The 19998-nt window shown below is 43.0% G+C and overlaps 2 protein-coding genes across 2 annotated transcripts; one reads left to right on the top strand and one right to left on the bottom strand.

Annotated features, from left to right (window-relative positions):
• Window positions 1-427: 427 nt before the first annotated feature.
• LOC141451970 (uncharacterized) lies at window positions 428-1855 on the bottom strand. The gene has a single exon (XM_074123789.1). The coding sequence runs from the start codon at window positions 1853-1855 to the stop codon at window positions 428-430; it is 1428 nt and encodes a 475-aa protein (XP_073979890.1).
• An 8280-nt stretch (window positions 1856-10135) lies between these two features.
• On the top strand, window positions 10136-11359 carry LOC141451969 (uncharacterized). Its single transcript, XM_074123788.1, has one exon. It carries the CDS (start codon window positions 10136-10138, stop codon window positions 11357-11359), a length of 1224 nt encoding a protein of 407 aa, XP_073979889.1.
• The last annotated feature ends 8639 nt before the right edge of the window (window positions 11360-19998 follow it).

Genomic DNA, 19998 nt, shown 5'->3' with positions numbered 1-19998 from the left:
CGTAACTGGAGAAAAATAATTACGCTAATTTACATACGAATATATATATATATATATGGTCCAACAGTTTAAAGATACGATTGCTCAGTGCACTGAGGCCCAATTTGTCCATAAACCTTGTGAACAAAAAACCAGTTTTTAATAGCACTTGTCACAACGTAAAAGCAAAAACAGACGCTAACATGGCCGACATTACTTCCCACAGTGACGCTTGGCTTTTCTTGCAGACCAGCACATCCCCTCTCTCTCGTGCTCACCCAATTGCGCCAATTGACGCCTGGCACACTCTGGAAAAAACAAGTCTGGGGGGCCGCCACTATTGGGGAACCAAACATCCTCCCCCGCAGTGGACTCGCAGAGATCCACTTACTGAGTTGGCAGGGGGCATAGCTTCCGAATAGGCCGGCTGATGATACCCGACGGGGTTTTAACGTCTGCCACTCGTGCCACTTCGTCTCTTCCATAGTGGAGCCTGGCGATCCGTCCAATCGTCCACTGTAGGGGGGGGAAGGTTGTCGTCAACTATGGTAACTATCTGACCCTCTGTCGCCGGGAAGGAGGGTGAATGCCACTTCAACATGGCTTGTTGGTCAAGTAGATACTCCCGATGCCATCTCTTCCAGAATTGGCCGACAGTAAACTGCACCATTGTCCATTTGGACCTGAGGGAGGTGCGCGGCGTCAAGGAGTCACCAGTTGGCAGGGCGGTCAGTGGCCGCATTATTAAAAAATGACCGGGCGTCAATACCTGAAGATCATCTGGAGAGGAGGACACAGCAGTAAGTGGTCGGGAGTTCAGAATGGCTTCAATTTGACACAGGATAGTAAGGAAGCACTCCATAGTAGGCTCTTGGGTGCCCAACGTGATCTTCAGTAATCTTTTGGCTGATTTAACCGCAGCTTCCCACAAGCCTCCAAAGTGTGGCGCTCTAGGAGGGATGAAGTGCCACTCAATGCCTCGTTTATTGGACTCTCTCTGAATGACCTCCTGCGACTTGGCGTCTTTTAGTAGAGTGTATACCTCCTTGAGTTTTCTTTTGGCCCCGACAAAGTTAGTGCCATTATCTGACCAAATGTGAATTGGCACGCCTCTCCTGGCAACGAAGCGGCTCAAAGCCGCCAGAAATGCTTGCGTGGTGAGGTCTGTGACTAGCTCCAGGTGTATGGCCTTGGTTGAGAAGCAGACGAAAATGGCAAGGTAAGACTGAAGAACCTTGGCTGAACGCAGAGAAGCAATTTTGACGTTAATTGGGCCTGCATAATCTATACCGGTGGTGGTGAAGGGTGGTGAGGCGCTGGCTCTTCCTTCTGGCAGTTGACCCATGAGCGGGTTGAAGGGTGTTGGCTTGATGCTGAAACATTTGTTACAGGTTCCCAATTGTCGGCGGACAACATTCTTACCATTGACAATCCAATATCGACTCCGCAGAAATGCGTGAGTGGCAGTGGGGCCTACGTGGAGGTTGGATATGTGGGCATCTTGTATGACCAAGGCCGTGAAGGGGTGTTGCGAAGGCAACAAGGCAGGGTTTTGAGATTCGGGGACATCGGCCAGTCTGAGTCTCCCTCCAACTCGCAGCACTCCATCAGTGTGCAGAAATAGGCCTAAGGTTTTGACGAGGCGTAGTCTGGGCCTGGGGGACTGAGCATCCTCAATCTCCTCGGACAGCGAGTGCCGTTGGGCTCGGACTATTAGAACTCGCAGGGCTTCGCTACGTTCCTTTACATTCAATGGACCCGACCTACGATGCACTGGGTTTCTAATATTGTGGGCGAATCGCAGGCACCAGGCCACTACATTCTGCAGAGTATACAGACTGGAGAATTTAGTCTCTAATTCCTCAGAGCAGGACATTACACTTGACACATTGAGGGCCTGGGAGTACTCCTGAACGGTTGGCTAGGGTCAAATCGCCAAAGGATACGCAATAGGTCTCTATCTTCATGTGGATGTTGTATCTGCCGAAACATCTGACGAATGTCAGCAGTGAACACCCACCTGTCAGTCCTGAATCGGGTAACGACCTTCCAAATGTCGAGTTGTAATTTTGGACCAGGAAGTAAAAGCTCATTGAGGGAAACGCCTGATGAGGACTTCTGGGAGGCATTGAATACAACTCTAATTTTCTCCGGGGGGTCATCTGGGCGATGGGGTATGTAATAAGAAATTTGACCCAACTTGAGTGGAGGAGCTAACTCCATGTGGTTAGACTCTAAGTAATCTTTCAGGAACTCGACATAGGGAGTACGGAGCTGTGGGGATTTTGAATGACGAGACTCAATTTGGAGTAGGCGTTTTAGGGCAATTTTTCTCGATTCGCCTAGGCAGCAAAAACTAGTCTTAAGTGGCAATGCTACTGAAAAACGACCATCAGGAAGTCGGAAATGTGACGTCGAGAAGCACTCTTCAGCTTTCAATTCGTCCGGGGTAAGAGGCGAAACCTCCGACACTTCCTCCAAGGCGAACATCTTTTCCATCAGGCGTGACAAGACTAGGTCAGGGGGGTGTGATATAGATTGGGGGGTTATACCCGAGCTGAGTCGGAGTACCGTGGGCTGGACAGGAATTACCGGCATATGAGTGACTAGAGAAGGACCAACAGGTGGAGTAGAACCTTCGGAGAGAGTAACCCCCGCAGAAGTCATGGTGGGAGGAAGAGTTTCAGGAATAAAGGTACTACAAATTTGCAGCGGCCGCCGCGTTCTAATCAGGCGTTGAGGTTTCGGGGGCGGAAGTTGGATAGCCAAAGTTGGAGGAGTGGGTTGCTGAGGGGACTTCCTCTTGGGGAGTAGACCTGGCTTGAGCAGAGGAGAAAGACAAACTAAGGGGGCCTGACTGTTCCGATTGCACGAGGAGTTCAGGGTTATTGCAATGAGCAATTGGTTCCGACTCGGACTGGCAAAGAGTGGTTTCGGCCGAAGGCTTGTTTTCTGGGCTAGACTGGTTAGCAGGTGCCCTAGGGGCTGGTAATTGACCATACTTATGCTTGAACAAAATTTTATAATAGGTCCGATATAACTTGGAGTTGGACCTGCTGTCCTTGACAGAAGAGTGAATACAAACCCTCCTCGAGGGAAAGCTTCTCAAGGGGCCAGACATAATCCAGCCAAGAGTTGTCAATTGGGCGTTGGGGGAACCATTTTGTGCCCGAATTATTTGACTAAGGTCGATGGCATCAAAGACCGAGGCTGAAAACACTACGTCTACAGGACTCGGTTCGTTAAAGGTTGGGTCAGCTAACTGTTTATCCGCTAAATGCGGCCAGTCCTTAACAGGGAAATAAGAGGACGGTGCATCTGGGACGGTCTTGGTGACTATGCGGAAGGGGACTTTGATTTGGGAAAAAGGGGGGCATTGCCTCAAATTGGTAGAAACTTGACCTACGACTTTGGTGGCGATGTTGCCTCCTATCCCTCGAATCCCACCTAACATGGGGTTATAATGCAATTTACTTTCTTTAGCGAATGTCTTGGACATCAAATTTATCTCACTGCCTGAATCCAGCAGGGCACGAACGCGATACCACTGGCTATCTCCTCCAAGGAGATACACCAGGGCAGTGGGGGAAACTGACATATCAGAGGGGAAAGACTTGACTATGGACTTACGGGGGACCTTTGCCGAATGACACAGCCGACAGTGTCTGCGACGGCAAAAAACTACAGTGGACAACGGAGGGGTATCGCGCTTGCCGAGAACCTATTGTTCTGGCTGACGGGATGGTGCTGGATGGCGGCCGAAGTAGATGGTGGGGAGTACGGGGGATAGACTGGAAGAGGAGGAGAGCGGCGATGTGGGTCGGGACCTCAAGTCACTGGCCTGGGCTAAATACGGGTGAGGCTCAAAAGGACTGGGGGGGACTCAGCGAACTCCGAGGAAATGGAGGAGGAGATTCAGAAGGGCCCGGGGAGGGCGTTCTTCTTGGTGGGAGTCTACATTTTGGAGGCCGAAGGATCTGCAGAGACATGAGCGACGGAATACCAGACACAGGGGGTGTTCCCTGGCTGAAGCTAGTGGAGGGTGGAGGAGGGTGCAGTGAGGTGTGGTGTTCTCCATGACACTTCGCGCAACCGACCTGGCAAGGACATCGGGATACTGGGTGATAGATGGAAAGACAATTGGTACATAGGTTCTTCTCCGTGACCAAGTCCCACTTGTCACTCACTGACAAGTTAACGTAGTGAGCGCATTTAGACAGGCGATGTGGATCCCCACAGAAGTAACACTGAATGGAGGAAGAGGTTGAGGAAGTTGTGGCACGAGGAGTAGAAGGGATAGGCTGTGGCCTTGGAGGAGGTGAAGATGATGAAGGTCTCCGTGGTGGACGAGGCACAAAACGGACTGATTTGGGTGAGTACGGTTTAACCTGACTGGGCGAGGGGGTGGAAGCTGGTTGATGGGAAGGAGGCGTGGGACTAGGGCTGGGACTAGCCTGGACAGGAGGAGGGGGAATCCCCCTTGGTGACAATGTAGGAGAGAGTCGGTCCCCCTGGCCTTTTAGGAAATCCAGCACCTGAGAACTGCAAGGCAGCTCGTCAAAGGATCTTAGGTACTTCTTCCTAAATTCCTCTTGTAGACCGGGGGCCAAATTGGACAACGTAATGTGGCAAAGGAGAAAATCAAGCGGGTGAGGGATGGAACACTGGTCCAGTAAAATTTGTCTGCTTGACAGCCAGGCGATGCACGCTTCTATGCTGGGCTGAGGCTCTGGGAAGTGTAGGAAGTTGTCCACCATAGCACTGGCGACCCGCAACCTTCCCTCATATCGGGCGTCCAGAGTGCTCCAGGCGTAACAATATCCCTCCTCGGAAGACTGAGCATTTTGTATAATGGAAAGAGGGGGGCCTCTTAGAGCGGACCGGAGGGCCTCAAGCCTTTTCGGAGCCGGTAAGGAAAGCTTATGCACCTCTGTCTGAAAACTGGCCTTAAAGCGTTTGTATTGTAAAACATCCCCCCCGAAAGGGGTAATGTTAGGGATAACTAGTTCCTGCAGCTGGCGCCTGGCAAGCTCAATTACGGACTCGTCAACTGCTGGGACCGTAAAGCCCTGATCTGGCGGAGCGGAAGTGGAGACGGGGGCTGTTGCCAATAAAAGCAGGATGATGTTCAACTGAGCTGCCTCAGCACGCTCATGGCTCTCTGACAGAGACACAGCCAGTGGGCCACCGACTTCCGGGGACAATGCACGCAACCACCCCCATGCTTCCCTGTCCACAGTTTGGGACAGGGAGGCGAACATGGAAGAATAGTTGCGGCTAAGCTCCAAGGCTTCAGGGGAGCTGGGGGAAAGATCACTGACCCCTCCGGTCCATTGGTTTAATCTGGCTATTAAATGGTAACACCTGACTCCACAGATGTCAGGATAGTGTTCCGACTGGAGAGGAAATCGGGGAGTTTCCTCCAAGACAGGGGGGCTAGGGGTGGCTGGTGAGAGAGGGGGGGTGACCTGTGCCTGTTCCTCCATTTGATCTGCTGAGGTTAGGCGGCAAGAGCCAGCAATAGATAAGATCAAAGGGCAAATACAATTATCAAATGTTGTTACAGATGCAAGGAATGAACCAGTTACACTACAAAAAAAACAAACATAAATACAATACGTACAATAAGTCTCCAAATCAATGACAAATTCCTAAATGGAGATAAGTAAGTACTACAACAATATATCAAGCAACGTGTGCTAACTTAACTACGTTTACTAATAATACAATAAAGCAGGCAAACAATGTTACATAGACTAAACACGACTAAACATTACAAAAAAAAGAACAAAAAACCCGACAGTTGTCAAAACAAAACTGTCAAAATTCAAACTGAAATAAAACTAAGGTATAAACAAATTATTTTAAGAAAAGACGAGATTACTTACAAGGTAAAAAAAAAAAAAAAACAACAACAGTTGAACAGTGTTCTGAAGACTGTGTCCCGGGTTTCGGCACCATGAAAAATATTTAAGAAAGGGTGGAATGGAAATGCGCAGTTTAAATGAGAGGTGGTATAGTGGGGGACGCCACCAGTCTTCAAAACACTTTTTAAATAGATACAATTCAACACTTTATTAATAATCTATAAAGGCAAATACGACAAAATAAATGACTACAATAATGAGTGGTACAGGGCAATTGTCCAAGACAATGGGTAGCTGGTGAAGTGACTTTATACCTGTTAAAGTGCTTGACGTGCACTAAATACAATAAAATAGTCAAGTGTACAAGGCGATATGCACATGGGGATAAACAATTTATATAATTACAAAAGGGAAGAATAATTACAATAATTAATTGTCCAAGACAGTATGTAACTGGGGAAATGACCTTGTACCTAATAAAGTGCTTGACGCGCACTAAATACAATAAAATAGTCAAATGTACAAGGCGATATGCACATGGGGATAAACAATTTATATAATTACAAACGGGAAGAATAATTACAATAATTAATTGTCCAAGACAGTATGTAACTGGGGAAATGACCTTGTACCTAATAAAGTGCTTGACGCGCACTAAATAGAATAAAATAGTCAAGTGTACAAGGCGATATGCACATGGGGATAAACAATTTATATAATTACAAAAGGGAAGAATAATTACAATAATTAATTGTCCAAGACAGTATGTAACTGGAGAAAAATAATTACGCTAATTACATACGAATATATATATATATATATATATATATATATATATATATATTCCAACAGTTTAAAGATACGATTGCTCAGTGCACTGAGGCCCAATTTGTCCATAAACCTTGTGAACAGAAAACCAGTTTTTAATAGCACTTGTCACAACGTAAAAGCAAAAACAGACGCTAACATGGCCGACATTACTTCCCACAGTGACGCTTGGCTTTTCTTGCAGACCAGCACATCCCCTCTCTCTCGTGCTCACCCAATTGCGCCAATTGATGCCTGGCACACTCTGGAAAAAACAAGTCTGGTGGGCCGCCACTATTGGGGAACCAAACACTTTATGCAAACTATAATGAAATTGAGGGGGCAGCTAATAAATTTAAACTATAGAGTGAGTCGTACTAGCGAGAGACACCTCTGTTCAATGTGCAATCTCAATGCAGTTGAAGAATTATTGCACTATGTGGCTGAATGTCCAATTCTTAAAGAATTTAGAATCCGGTGGTTCAATAAGAAAACGCTGACAAAAACCGAAATAATAAGTTACTTGAATGGGCAGAATAATTGTTTTAAGCGCCTTTATTGGTACCACTTGAAGGCGGCTAACTACAGACAGTTTTTGATTTCCAATTATAATTTTTAAATTTACTTTTGTTATGAGAAGAATATTTATTCTTATTTTTATAGAATTTTGTGGATTTCAATAATTAACTTAAATTTCTTTATATTGTTTTTGCGATTGTTATTTTAATTTTCTGTTACAAAGAATTTTTTGTTTATGTAGTAAAAAGAAAAACTATGTTTTCAAAGATGAAAAATATTTGTATATAATTTTTGTAAGTGAGGTCAACCTCTGCAGAAGGACATAATGTCCATGCATTGTGTGGTTTTTCTTAGTTTTCTGTTCATTATTATTTTTATATAATTTTGTATCGTTATTGTAAATAATAAACACACATTATTATTATTGTTATTATTTTTTTTTTTTTCCAAATCCCTCGCGGCCCGCAGGCAAGGGAGGAACCTGTTTTCTTTATCTGGTATTATGGTTCTAACTGGAACCGGGCAATTGTCCTATGATAAGGACAAAAGAAAAAAAAAAATATGTCCGTGCTAGTCTCTGGCGTCTTCCCTTAGCACTTCCCTTACAAAGCGGCAGGTGTGGAGAACCACAGCTTGCTGCATCTCGTATATGATGGTCCTCCTGATTCCCATCATGCAGAGGCCCTCCCCCAGCGACCGCGGCACAAGTCCCGTGGCTGAAATAATCAACGGGACTATCTCCACCCCTGAGACTCCTCCCCACACAGCAGATATTGTTATTATTATTATTATTATTATCAGTTCTCCCGCAAGGGGTAGTTGTTGTGCGCAACTGCCGGGGTTTTACACTCCTCCGGGTTCCTAGTACTGTACACCGCACACAATTTCATTAACAGTACACTTTTTACGCAAACACTGACATAAGCACACATACAAAGACACAGTCTAGGGTTACCGTCCCTAGTCCTAAATTTGGGTCGGCCATCAGAGGAGCAGTGTCCTTTTTCTGTTCTTCTGCATATATGAAGTTTCCAATCATACCTGGCCGTGGGACGCCCATGTCTCTCTCCGCATGGGTGAAACAGGGACCCGGCGAAGGCTACAGCTGGTGGTTGAGGTGAACGCCTCCTGCGGGTTTCGGAATCCAACACGCCACTTTGCTGTGGCTCTGACCCGGGTGAACTGAGGTTTGGGGAGGAGCACACCTCAAACTAGGGGAAACACCTTGGTTAGCTCAGTTAACCAGGAGAATGTGTAGATGGGTCTTCTTTTGAAAGCCTACGGAACCCTCGGAGACTGTTGATGCTAGGTCTGGCACGCTGTTCAAAGAGGGGAAAGGACGGGTGGATGGGAAGGGTCATCTATGGAGCACAGGGAAGCGGGAGGCTTGATGCTGGCAGTTGCCTCGGCTATGGTCCGAGAACGCGACCCTGTGCCTGAATCTGGGGCAAATACCCAATAATTTTTATGGATGGTAATTTGATAAGACCTACTGGGAATGGGGGGGATGATAAACAAAATGAAAGTCCTTTTATAAGAAGATCTAAGTTGAAGAGGACGCCTCCGAGTGTGCAGGGCACACCTACTTCTGTCCCGAACTTAGGAACGAGTGTGGGGAACGCTAGTAGAGGAGAAGGAAATAGGAATGATGGAAAGGGCCTGGAAAGCGCGGTAGCTAAACCAAGTACATCGCCGATTCCTCTGCGTGGTAGTCCGCCGACGAATAAGACTGAGAAGCACATCAAAGAAGAAGAACAACAACTAAACAGGTGTAGAAATGTCTTGAAGAGAATGCTGGCAGCTACTGCTAGACAAAAAAATGTCAGCATTGACATTAAGAAGGGTCTAGTGGAACTTGAGGACGCTCGCGATGCGATAGAGCGACAAAGGCGTGGATGGAAAACCGCTGATAAATTGCCTCAGTCTCATCTCTTAGGGCAATCGCGGTATACTCAAACACCGATTGGTGCGGGAGCCCTGGATATCTTAAAAGGGAAAGAAGATAGAGTACCTGAGACTGTGGAGCAAAAGACGCTGCTAGTATCTGCGGGAAAGATGCTGTCAGAAAATCATGAAGACGATCCGAGCCCCTGGTCGGTGGTAAGACCGCGAAAAACGCGTAAGCCACAGAGTCCGCAAGTAGCGGTGGAAAAAGTATCTGATGAGACAGGAGCAGTAAAGGCCTCAGTAAAGAAGGAAAGAAAGAGGCAGAGGAAGAACAAACGTCCACCGCGGCCTGATGCGCTTGTTATAAAACCTGCTGAGGGCAACACATATGCATCAGTTCTCATGGAAATCCGGAAAGGTGTAGATCCAGCTAGGTCGGACATTGAAGTAAGGTCTATCCGACAAACTAGAGCCGGAGAGGTTCTGCTTGAGCTGGGATCTGACACTAAAAACAGGGAACATTTTAGTGAAGCCTTGAGGAATACACTTGGAGATAAGGCCAATATACGTTACCTCGAACCTATGGGTACGCTGGAAATCAGGGATTTAGACAGCTATACCACTGAGGAGGAGGTACGGGATGCGATCAAGAAGGAGTTAGGGGAAGATTTCGCGGAACTAAAGATAACTGTTGGTAAAGCGAATTTTCGAGAGCAGAAGATAGCTATTGTCGAACTAAATGACCGGGGAGTGAATAAACTTTTGATGACTAGCCGCATTAAAATAGGTTGGGTAAACTGCAGAATAAGACGGAGAGTAGCCGTGACTCGGTGTTATGCATGTTTCGGCTATGGTCACCGCCAAATGGAGTGCAAAGGACCAAACCGAAGATCTGACGGAGTTTGTATTAAATGTGGAGAGTTGGGCCATGTTAAAAAAGAATGTAAAGCGGACCCGAAGTGTTTTCTGTGTGAAGAACGCGGGGAAGCCCTGGATTCTCTGAGACATATTGCTGGTACGGGAGGATGCAAGATCTTCAGGCAGGCATTGGAGAGAGCACGCAAACTCAGTAAGCTATGAAGATACTTCAAGGAAACCTTCATAGAAGCAGGACTGCTGACGCACTTTTGGACCGTCTCATAACAGAATGGGAGCCCGATCTGCTTATTATAAGCGAACAATATCGCAACAGGGGTAGCCCTACCTGGTATACGGATGTGTATAATACCGCGGCGATTTGGGTACCAAATCCGGGAACTGTGCCGGTTGAATATCATAGCTCTGGACGAGGCTTTGTGTGGATCAGGTGTTTAGGCATCACTTATGTGAGCTGCTACTTAACACCGAATGAAAGTATCCACGATTTCCGTGAAAAGATTGATGCACTAGAAGATACTTTTCATGATAGGAGGAGTGCTATGGTAATCGCGGGGGATTTTAACGCCAGAGCCACGGAATGGGGTATGCCCACCACAGATGCGAGGGGCAGATACATACTGGAGATGGCGGCCAGGTTGGGTCTTTCTGTGGCAAACAGTGGTAATACGCCTACTTTTAGGAGGCCGGGCCAATTAGGCACAGTTCCAGATATTACTTTAGTATCTGACGTGCTTGCACAACAAGTTAAAAACTGGAGGGTATTGGAAGATTATACTGGCAGCGATCACCAATACATCATCTTCTATCTGCAGCAAAAATACGACAAAACAGAAGGCATATTAACGAGGAGAGTTGGCTGGAACCTGTCAAAATTGAATGAGGAAGCCTTCTCCATGGTTATTGAACAGGGTAAAATGGCTGTTGTAGATATGCAGGGCCTTTTGGAAGAAACGGTTAGCAAGACTATGGGTTTGGTTCGCCAAGCTTGTGATGCATCTATGCCTAAAAGAAAGAAATTCCAGAGGAAGAGAACACCAGTATATTGGTGGACGGCGGAGATAGCTATGCTTAGAAAGAACTGCCTTCGTCTTAGGCGTGTTACCATTAGAGCTAGGAGAAGAAACGGAATAAATACCGAAGAGAAAATCGAGGAATTCAAACAAGCAAGAAGAGCCTTGAAGCGAGCTATAATTCTTAGCAAGCGGGAAAAGTGGGAGGAACTTCGGTGCCAGGTGGACCAGGACCCATGGGGACTCGGCTACAAGTTAGTTATGCGTAAATTAGGCTCCTTACAGCCCCCTCCTAGATTAGATGCCAAACAAATGAGGGAAATTGTTGAAAAGCTGTTTCCAACTCATCCTAGGAGAGAAAGACCGCTGCGTGTAGCACTTGAGGAATCGGTACAAGGTTTCATTAAATAGTGCCGTAAATCTGCTTCAAAATAAGAAGGCGCCTGGGCCTGATGGCATTCCCTCAGAAATACTTAAGCTGGCTGTGCGGCTATGCCCTCAAATGTTCCTTCAGATGTATAACCGTTGTTTAGAAGAGGGAGTCTTCCCAAATGTCTGGAAGATCCAGCGATTAGTTTTAATCAGTAAGGGTAAAGGAGATCCTAATTCAGCATCGGCTTACAGACCACTTTGCATGCTGGATACTGCAGGGAAATTGCTCGAACGTCTCATTAAGCTACGCCTGACTACAGCGATTCAGGAAGCGGGAGATTTGGCAGAGCGCCAATATGGCTTTAGACGTGGCAGATCCACTCTAGGGGCAATTGATGAAGTGGTAAAAGCTGCTGTCGCAGCTCAACAGGGTAATCACTTCTCAAGGAGAATTGTACTACTCGCAACCTTGGATGTCCGAAATGCATTTAATTCGGCAAGGTGGGTAGATATGTTGTTTGCCTTAGACAGGAATTTCCGTGTACCTGGTTATTTGCTGCGTGTGATCGATAGCTACCTGAGTAATAGAGAGCTGAGATACAATACGATAGAGGGACCTCGGCGGAAGGAAATTACCGGTGGTGCCGCCCAGGGTTCTATATTGGGACCTGACTTGTGGAATGTAATGTACAATGGGATTCTGTGCATGGAAATGCCTCTGGATTCCTTCTTGGTTGGCTATGCGGACGATATTGCCGCTATTATTGTTGCGAGGGATGTGGAGGATGCGCAGTTAAGATTGAATCAGGTGATGAGGCGCACCCAATCCTGGATGGAAGATCATGAACTGGAGCTGGCTACAGAAAAAACTGATGTTTTAATGATAACCAGAAGGCATATTCCCACAAATGTTGGTGTACAGGTAGGGGCCTTGGCCGTGGAAACGAAGAGCAATGTCAAGTATCTTGGTGTACATTTAGACACAAAGCTCACGTTTGGTGCCCAGCTTAAACATGCAGCAATGAAAGCCGCTAAAGTCACTTCCGCATTGAGCGGGTTGATGGCGAACACAGGAGGACCTATTGCTAGCAGACGACGCTTATTGATGTCCACTGTCAATGCCATCTTGCTGTACGGTAGCGAAATCTGGGCTGATGCACTCAGCAAAGAAAAGTACCGTAAGCGATTGGCTGTGGTGCAAAAAAGGGGTGCACTTAGAATCGCTAGTGCATATAGAACGGTGTCTGAACCGGCGGTTTTAGTGGTGGCTGGAGTGACACCTATAGATCTGCTCGCTCAGGCTAGAAGGTCAATCTACTTGCAGAAGGATGTTCTGGGGAAAAGCGAGGCTAAGGCGCAAGCTAGAGAGTTCGCTAAACGGGCTTGGCGCGAACGATGGCTGGCTGATACTCGGGGTCGATGGACAGCCAGTCTCATCGGAGATCCTGCAGCTTGGGCGGATAGGAGACACGGCGAGGTGGACTACTACCTAACCCAGTTCCTAACCGGCCATGGATACTTTTGCTCTTATCTTGGCAAAATGGGTAAATTAGCCACAAAGGATTGTATTTTCGGGGACTCAGCTAACGATGATGCGTATCATACGTTCTTCGAGTGTGAAAGATGGGCGGAGGAAAGAGCGAGATTGCAGGAAAGGACTGGTCCGCTATCACCGCACAACGTAGTTGATACTATGCTGGTTAGCTCAGACCTATGGGAGGAAGTTTCGTACTTTGTTAGGTCTGTGCTAAGAAGTAAGAAGAGGGAGCTAGACCGTCGATAGGATCTACGGCCCAGACAATTAAACAAATTTAAGATGCATTTAATACGAGGCACCACCCTGAAGTAATGCTTATGGCGGTTCCGGGGTGGACGTCATGCCTGAAGAGGAGGGGTTTTTTTAGTGGGTAGAGCCCCACACACCCAGACTTCATCTGGAAGGTGCCTGTGGCATTTTTCCCCCTCGGAAAAAAAAAAAAAAAATATTATTATCAGTTCTGTACCTCGTTTGGGGCATTTTAATTGTTAATAAAATATTTATTATTATTTTGCGTAGAAGTATTCTGAAGATTGGTGGGTGTCCCCCACTCTTGTTCCAACCCTTATTGCTTATTGCGTTTTATGACCGTTTCCTAATTTCTCCCTCTGAACATATCCTTTGCTTAATATATTCCACACTTTTTGGACTTTATTTCAATGTAGATCTCACTTTTCTTAACTTGGATGGTTTATTCTTTCCCATCCAATTTTCTTCTTCCCTAGGCCTTTTTTTGGAAAACTGATTCTTCAGAGAATGAAGTTTTCTCTTTAGAACCTTCAAGGTGGGACACATCACTTTCTTCTCTAGTGATTGGAACAGGTGGACTACACGGGACTTCTAACAACTTACTGAAACTTAATTTCATCTGCCCTTCCAGGGAATTGATATGCTTCATTAAAAAAATATCAGCCGATACAAGTTTACTTTGTTGGAACGTTGATGACTTAAGGTCTTTGAAATAGCTTTCTATGTATGAAGTAGTTGACTTTATCTCAGAACCAAAAAAATTTGGTAACATTACTGCCGACCAAAGAGGCAGTTTGTGACATAAACGTTGTTGTGGCGTCACGATGGCAGGCAATGAGAACAAATTGTCTTCATCCTCATTCTCTTTAAGTATTTGGAGTTTTGTCTTCACCGTACGATATATCTGAGAGAACCAATCGTTCTCACTTTCAGACTGTTCGTACTCTAACACACTTTCATTTTCCCTTCCTATTACACATTCTTCATGCTCTAGTTTTTCTGCTTCTAAATTCTTTACTAGCCCTTTAGAAATAAAGTTAATTATTGATTTTTTAGCATTCTTTGATTCACAATTTTCATAAGGAGATAAAGCCACAAAAAACAGTTCTCGAAATTTTAGCCTAATGTCTGAGAGTACTGTAAGATCTGTCAACAGACCTATACAGTGACAGTACAATTTCTTTGTTCGAAAATCTTTATTTGCAAAACATTTCCAACGAGTTACTGCTTTTAAGAGATTATTACGATCCAGTCTAATGAAACAAGATGGTGTTAACTTTCTATCTGATAGACTGGCGTAGCAAGATTGAACATGTGCTTAGTAAATGCAACAGCCTTTATTAATGCCGCCGAGTCATCATACTAACTTCGTTGTTTTTTTTATTGGTATGAGTTAGCCATTTCTGCAACCAATAAGTGAGAGAAAGGGCATCGTGAGCTTGAGATAACATTTGGAGAACGGGGACTGCTGGTCCGTATGAATTACATAACACTCCTACGTATAAAAACACATGCTTACATTTATAAAATCCCTCTGGTTTCGGATGTGGTACTAACCGATGTATAAGACTACCCGTAGCATCTACTGACAATACCTATACTTCTTATATAACTCAACTTGGGAGGATGTCCAATAGTGAACAAAGAAAGGATCTAAACCACAGTGGACACAGCCAATATATGGGAGGGTATACTTCATAGACCAGATTGCAAGTACAGGGTTTATATGCAATCGTTTCTCTAAATTACTCTCATACTTGGCTTGACAATATACCTGATCTGAATGGACATGAGGAGGTTCTGTATCTCCAAAAGTTATCAGCTCATTAGCCACTACTCTATGATATGAGGAAGCAGTAATTTTATTTAAACTATCAACAACCTGCAACCTCCTTATTCCCGATAATTTTCTCTTTACTGCACTATCGTGTTTCGTTTCTGGATCGTAATCATAAACTGAACAGTGCAACTTAATGTTACTCTGTTCTTCATCAAGTACCTTAGCTATTGTTAAAGTGGCTCCACACTGTTTGCGTTTGGACTCAACAAAATTGTTTCCTGTGCCTGGACGAAGCTTGTTTCATATATTAAGTCATTCAGTGTATGAGTGCAACGGCCCTTTGGAAGCACAGTCCTTCTGAACTTATTGTTTGGCCTACATATTTCATTTCTCGCAGTAAAAATAGAGTGTGGTCTTATCAACTGCCACTGCTCTGCATTTATGTGTAAATCAAACTGAAAAGAAACGCTAGCACTTGAATCGCTTTTATCAGCTTCCTCCTCTTCACTAGAAATGCCTTCTTGTGAAATATTTCCCTGCTTTTCTTCTATTGTAATCAAAAGATGTCGAATTATTTCAATGGCGTTTCTTCTTAAGAAATTGTACACAGCTTTTGCGCTGACTTTATAATCTAAGTCTTTGACAATTTCGTTATAGATGGTATTAGTTGGCACAGGGATTCTACCACAATGCAATATCCCAGCTACATGTTTCGCTATAGCACTGTGTAAAACTTCAGAAGAAACATTTGGTTTTTTAGGCACTTCTAATGAAAGAAAGTTAAGAAATGAAATACGTAAATGAAAGTCTACTATATTACAACAACAAATACTCTTACGCTAGAATGAATAAAAAACAGTTATAGTGAAGTAAAGTCCAATAAGAAGGAGAATATATTAAGCAAGGAAATGGCCAGAAGGAGAAATTGGGATACAGGAATAAAACGCAATAAGAAATTAAGGTTGGAACGAGAGTGGGGGGACACCACCAATCTTCAGAATACTTTCTACACATAGAGCAATTATTATTTTATTACAAGGCTTATTATTTTATAGTCAATTATAATGCCCTAAACGAGGTACGAAACTTTATTCAATTAGTATTCTAGTATCAGGCTGGATACAACAAGGGAGAAGTGACTTTTTATAATTATTACAATGCCGGACAAACACTGGACTTAATGAGTAATTAATTATACAAGACTGTACACAAAAGGGGAAGAAATGTCTTTTAATAATTATTACAGTGCTGGACTCACACTGGACTTGATAAGTAATTAATTAATACAATCCCCTTTTGTACAGTCTTGCACGCAATCCCTGCAAAGGCTGATTAATTGTCTCAATAAATATCTCAGCACTTGGAATTTAAATATCAATCTAAGTAAGTCTAAAATAGTTATTTTTGGTAATGGTTGTAAAAGATCGCGAAAAGAAAAGTGGTACTTTGATAATAAAGAAATTGAAGTTGTAAATAACTATAAATATCTCGGGCTTACTCTTACCCCAAAATTATCGTTTAAAAAACACCTAATTGGAAAAGTTAATAAAGCAAAGTTAGGGTTAAATTCTGTCTGGCACGAATTGATTGAAAATAAATGTGTATCATTTGATTCTAAAAGTCGGATATTCAATAGTGTTAGTCGATCTGTCCTGTGCTATGGGGCACAGATTTGGGGGGGAACGGAATATGTCGAAGTCGAAAAACTATTGAGGTTCTTCTTGAAAAAACTCTTCAGGTTGCCCAATTACACACCAACAGCCTTCTTGCACTTAGAGACCGGAATACAACCCCTATTTTTGTTTACATTAAAACTGCACCACAACTATATTATTAAGATCATGAACCTTCCTGAGGATTGTCTCACTAGGAAACTGGCGGTGCAAGTGATTAAGCAGGACTTATCTTGGTTTAACCATATTAAAAAAGTAATGAAAAGTATAAATATGGAAACTGTCCTGTCACTTAGTAATGTTTCTGAGTGGGATGGTGTATTCCGGAATATTCGAATACGTTTAGAGGCACGGTTCCAAAACAAATTCGTTGAGGGTGTAGCTGACAATGAATATTATAGGCATTATAGAGTGCTTCAATTCAATTTGGAGGATGGTCATTACCTGACTAGTAATATGTCCTTGGACCATATAAGATGGATCATTGGAGTAAGAAGTGGTACAATAAAATTAAACAACTGTCCATTTAAAGATGAATTCGATGTGTGTCCAATGTGTAATATGGAGGTTGTGGAAGATTTGCATCACTTTTTGATTGAATGTCCAGCGTATGGTGATCTAAGATATAAATGTTATAAAAGAACCAATTTGTCCACCATAGAGATGGTCGGTTTACTGAATGGAAAAGACTGGATGGCACTAGTCAATTATTGTAAATCTGCATATTTACGAAGAAATGTGAATATTGTATAGATGTTACATTTATTGAATAGTAACCAAGAAGAAGAAATTTTGATTTTGTTTGTTTTTGTGTTGTTGTTCATTAAAGTGTGTATTTTAGTTTATTATCACCATAAGTTGGTTTATTTTATTTTTTGTTCGTACAATTTACTTATTTCATCTTTTAGTTTGTATTTTTATTTATTTTGAATATAAGTATATGTTTGTTTTTTTTCCCACTCTGTAACGGTTGTACAACCAACATAGTGCCTTTATGTACATTCATTACAAGAAGTAATTTTTTGTCAAATTTATGTTATTATAAATAAAGATTATTATTATTGTACAGTCTTGACTCTTCCTGGTCCAAAGTTACAACTCGACATTTGGAAGGTTGTTACCAGATTCAGAACTGATAAGTGGGTGTTCACTGCTGACATTCGTCAGATGTTTCGGCAGATACAACATCCCCTGGAAGATAGAGATCTATTGCGTATCCTTTGGCGATTTGACTCTAGCCAACCGGTTCAGGATACCTATTGTGCACTGTTACCTATGGAACCACGTCAGTCCCCTACTTAGCATGTCCCGTATTCTAGGAATTAGCTCTCACTTCTCAGGCTTCCATTCCCCTAGCATCTGAGATACTAGGCGACCGCACGGGTGCTATAACCTGGCGGCACTTTGGTTGAATTTTGAGACGAAACTTTTGCACCGAGCTCGAAACACATTGCGCTCTTATGCGCCACCAAGAAAAAATCTAAATTCGCAAAGGAAAAGCCACAAAAAGCAATTTCCACAACAAGCAAGTTTTTTCCCGCCAAAAAAAAATTGGCCGGATTTGATTGCAACTTACTTCATTATGTTAAGTACTCTTTGCGCTCCATTGCACCACTTTAAAAAATTCTGTAACATTAATAATTACGGAGATATGGCCATTCAAAAGATCAAAGGAATTTGCCGCAAACCTTGAATATCGACCCGGGACTTGGTATACAACTAGAGGGGAGCTAGCACCAGCTAGAACCACAAAAAAATCCAAATAAAATATGCACACATTCACAAATATAAGGAATTAAAGTGCTAAAAAAAAGCATTGACTTCTCGGCACTTTGGTGGAATTTTGGTGAAAAAATTATTGCACCATACTCAGAAAACTTTGAGCTCCTATGCGCCACCAATAAAAAAAGCTAGCTAGCGCCAAAAAAGCCTCAATTTTCCATTTAAAGTTACGCGCGAAATTTAAATTAAAAAAAAATGGGATTAATTAGCGGGAAAATAGGTGCGCTTTTTTCCAAAATACCTAGCACTAGTATTAGAAAAGTAGCACTGCACAGAAAATGCCCAAAATTAGCATATTTCCAAAGTTATTTACAAATTACTTAACAGATTTTCCCCCCAACCTACCTTTAACCGGAAGTGCCTTTAATTGGCATGAAACTGATTGCGCTTAGTTCAGAATAGCTCACTATCTAATACCACTATTAGAAAAGCTAGCACCACCAAGGAAAAGCTAATATTCACTATTTAATTTTTTTCCGCCAACTGCTAGTTCAACTTATGGAGCCTCGGATTTACTTGCAACTCACATCGCCTTTTTCAGAATGGCTAGAGCTATTTTGTACCACTATTAGAAAAGCTAGCACCACTCTGGAAAAGCTAAAGTTTACTAATTTTGTTTTCCTGGCAACTGCTAGTGCAACTTTTGGAGCCTCGGATTTACTTGCAACTCATTGCGCCTTTTTCAGAATGGCTTATAGTTTAATTTTTAGTTGCCTTAAAAACATTATTAATGGATTTATGCTGTTCTTTTGAAGTAGCTAATAGTTGTAATGGTTTCCCATGTTGCAATGAGCCAATTATAGGTTGTATAACATTTTTCGACTTTGACCCACTAGGAAAATTTTAATGACAAAGTAAACATTTCTTAATTATGACGAGCATTATGTATTTATTTAGGAGTCTCCTCAAATACTTCAAGCATAATTACTACATGTTAGGCACCACTTCTTCGGTAAAGATTGTGTTGGTTTCGCTTTACGATCTGCTTCAGAATCCAGCAGCTCATAAAAACCAGAATTTTTCCAAATGAAATCCATTCACAGTTCATCGCGAAACAGTTTATCTAACTAAAATTCTTTAAAAACAACTGTCACGCCAAATATTTGGAAGCTGGCAGGGATAATGAATCAGCATCCTGAAATTCTTTAAAATGATGAGATTTTCTTATTTGTAGGTTTCATTTTATTAAAATTGTCCGGTAGGACAGCTGTATAAGGGTTGATCATCAAAAACTGCACGAAAAAGCGTAATGTTGAAAAACACCCAATTTTGTCAATTTTTTTCTCTTTTACTATGAAAGATAAAATTCCCAAATTTTCTTTATAACATAGGGCAAATCCTCCTTTAAAACTGTAATTTTTTTGCATCAACTTATCTCTGATAGATTTTGAGAAAAAACATGCCGAAAATGATCAAAAACGGCATTTTCATAAATTGTTGTTGTTGTTGTTGTTGTTGTTGTTGTTGTTGTTGTTGTTGTTGTTGTTGTTGTTGTTGTTGTTGTTGTTGTTGTTGTTGTTGTTGTTGTTGTTGTTGTTGTTGTTGTTGTTGTTGTTGTTGTTGTGATTGTAGTAGTAGTTGTTGTTGTTGTTACCTTTTTGTAAACAACGTAGCGCCTAAACACGTGAACCGATTTTCATTAATGAAGAGTCATTCG

This window comes from Rhodnius prolixus, unplaced genomic scaffold (assembly GCF_049639745.1).
Source record: "Rhodnius prolixus isolate KJV_2025 unplaced genomic scaffold, Rpr scaffold_20, whole genome shotgun sequence".
Lineage (NCBI taxonomy): Eukaryota > Metazoa > Arthropoda > Insecta > Hemiptera > Reduviidae > Rhodnius > Rhodnius prolixus.
Note: the sequence above shows the minus strand (reverse complement) of the source record. Positions and strands in the feature narration are given on the sequence as shown.

Excerpts from the sequence above, each read along its gene's own strand:
- LOC141451969 (XM_074123788.1), top strand. The coding sequence starts at position 10,136 with ATGAAGATACTTCAAGGAAACCTTCATAGAAGCAGGACTGCTGACGCA.
- LOC141451970 (XM_074123789.1), bottom strand. The coding sequence starts at position 1,855 with ATGTCCTGCTCTGAGGAATTAGAGACTAAATTCTCCAGTCTGTATACT.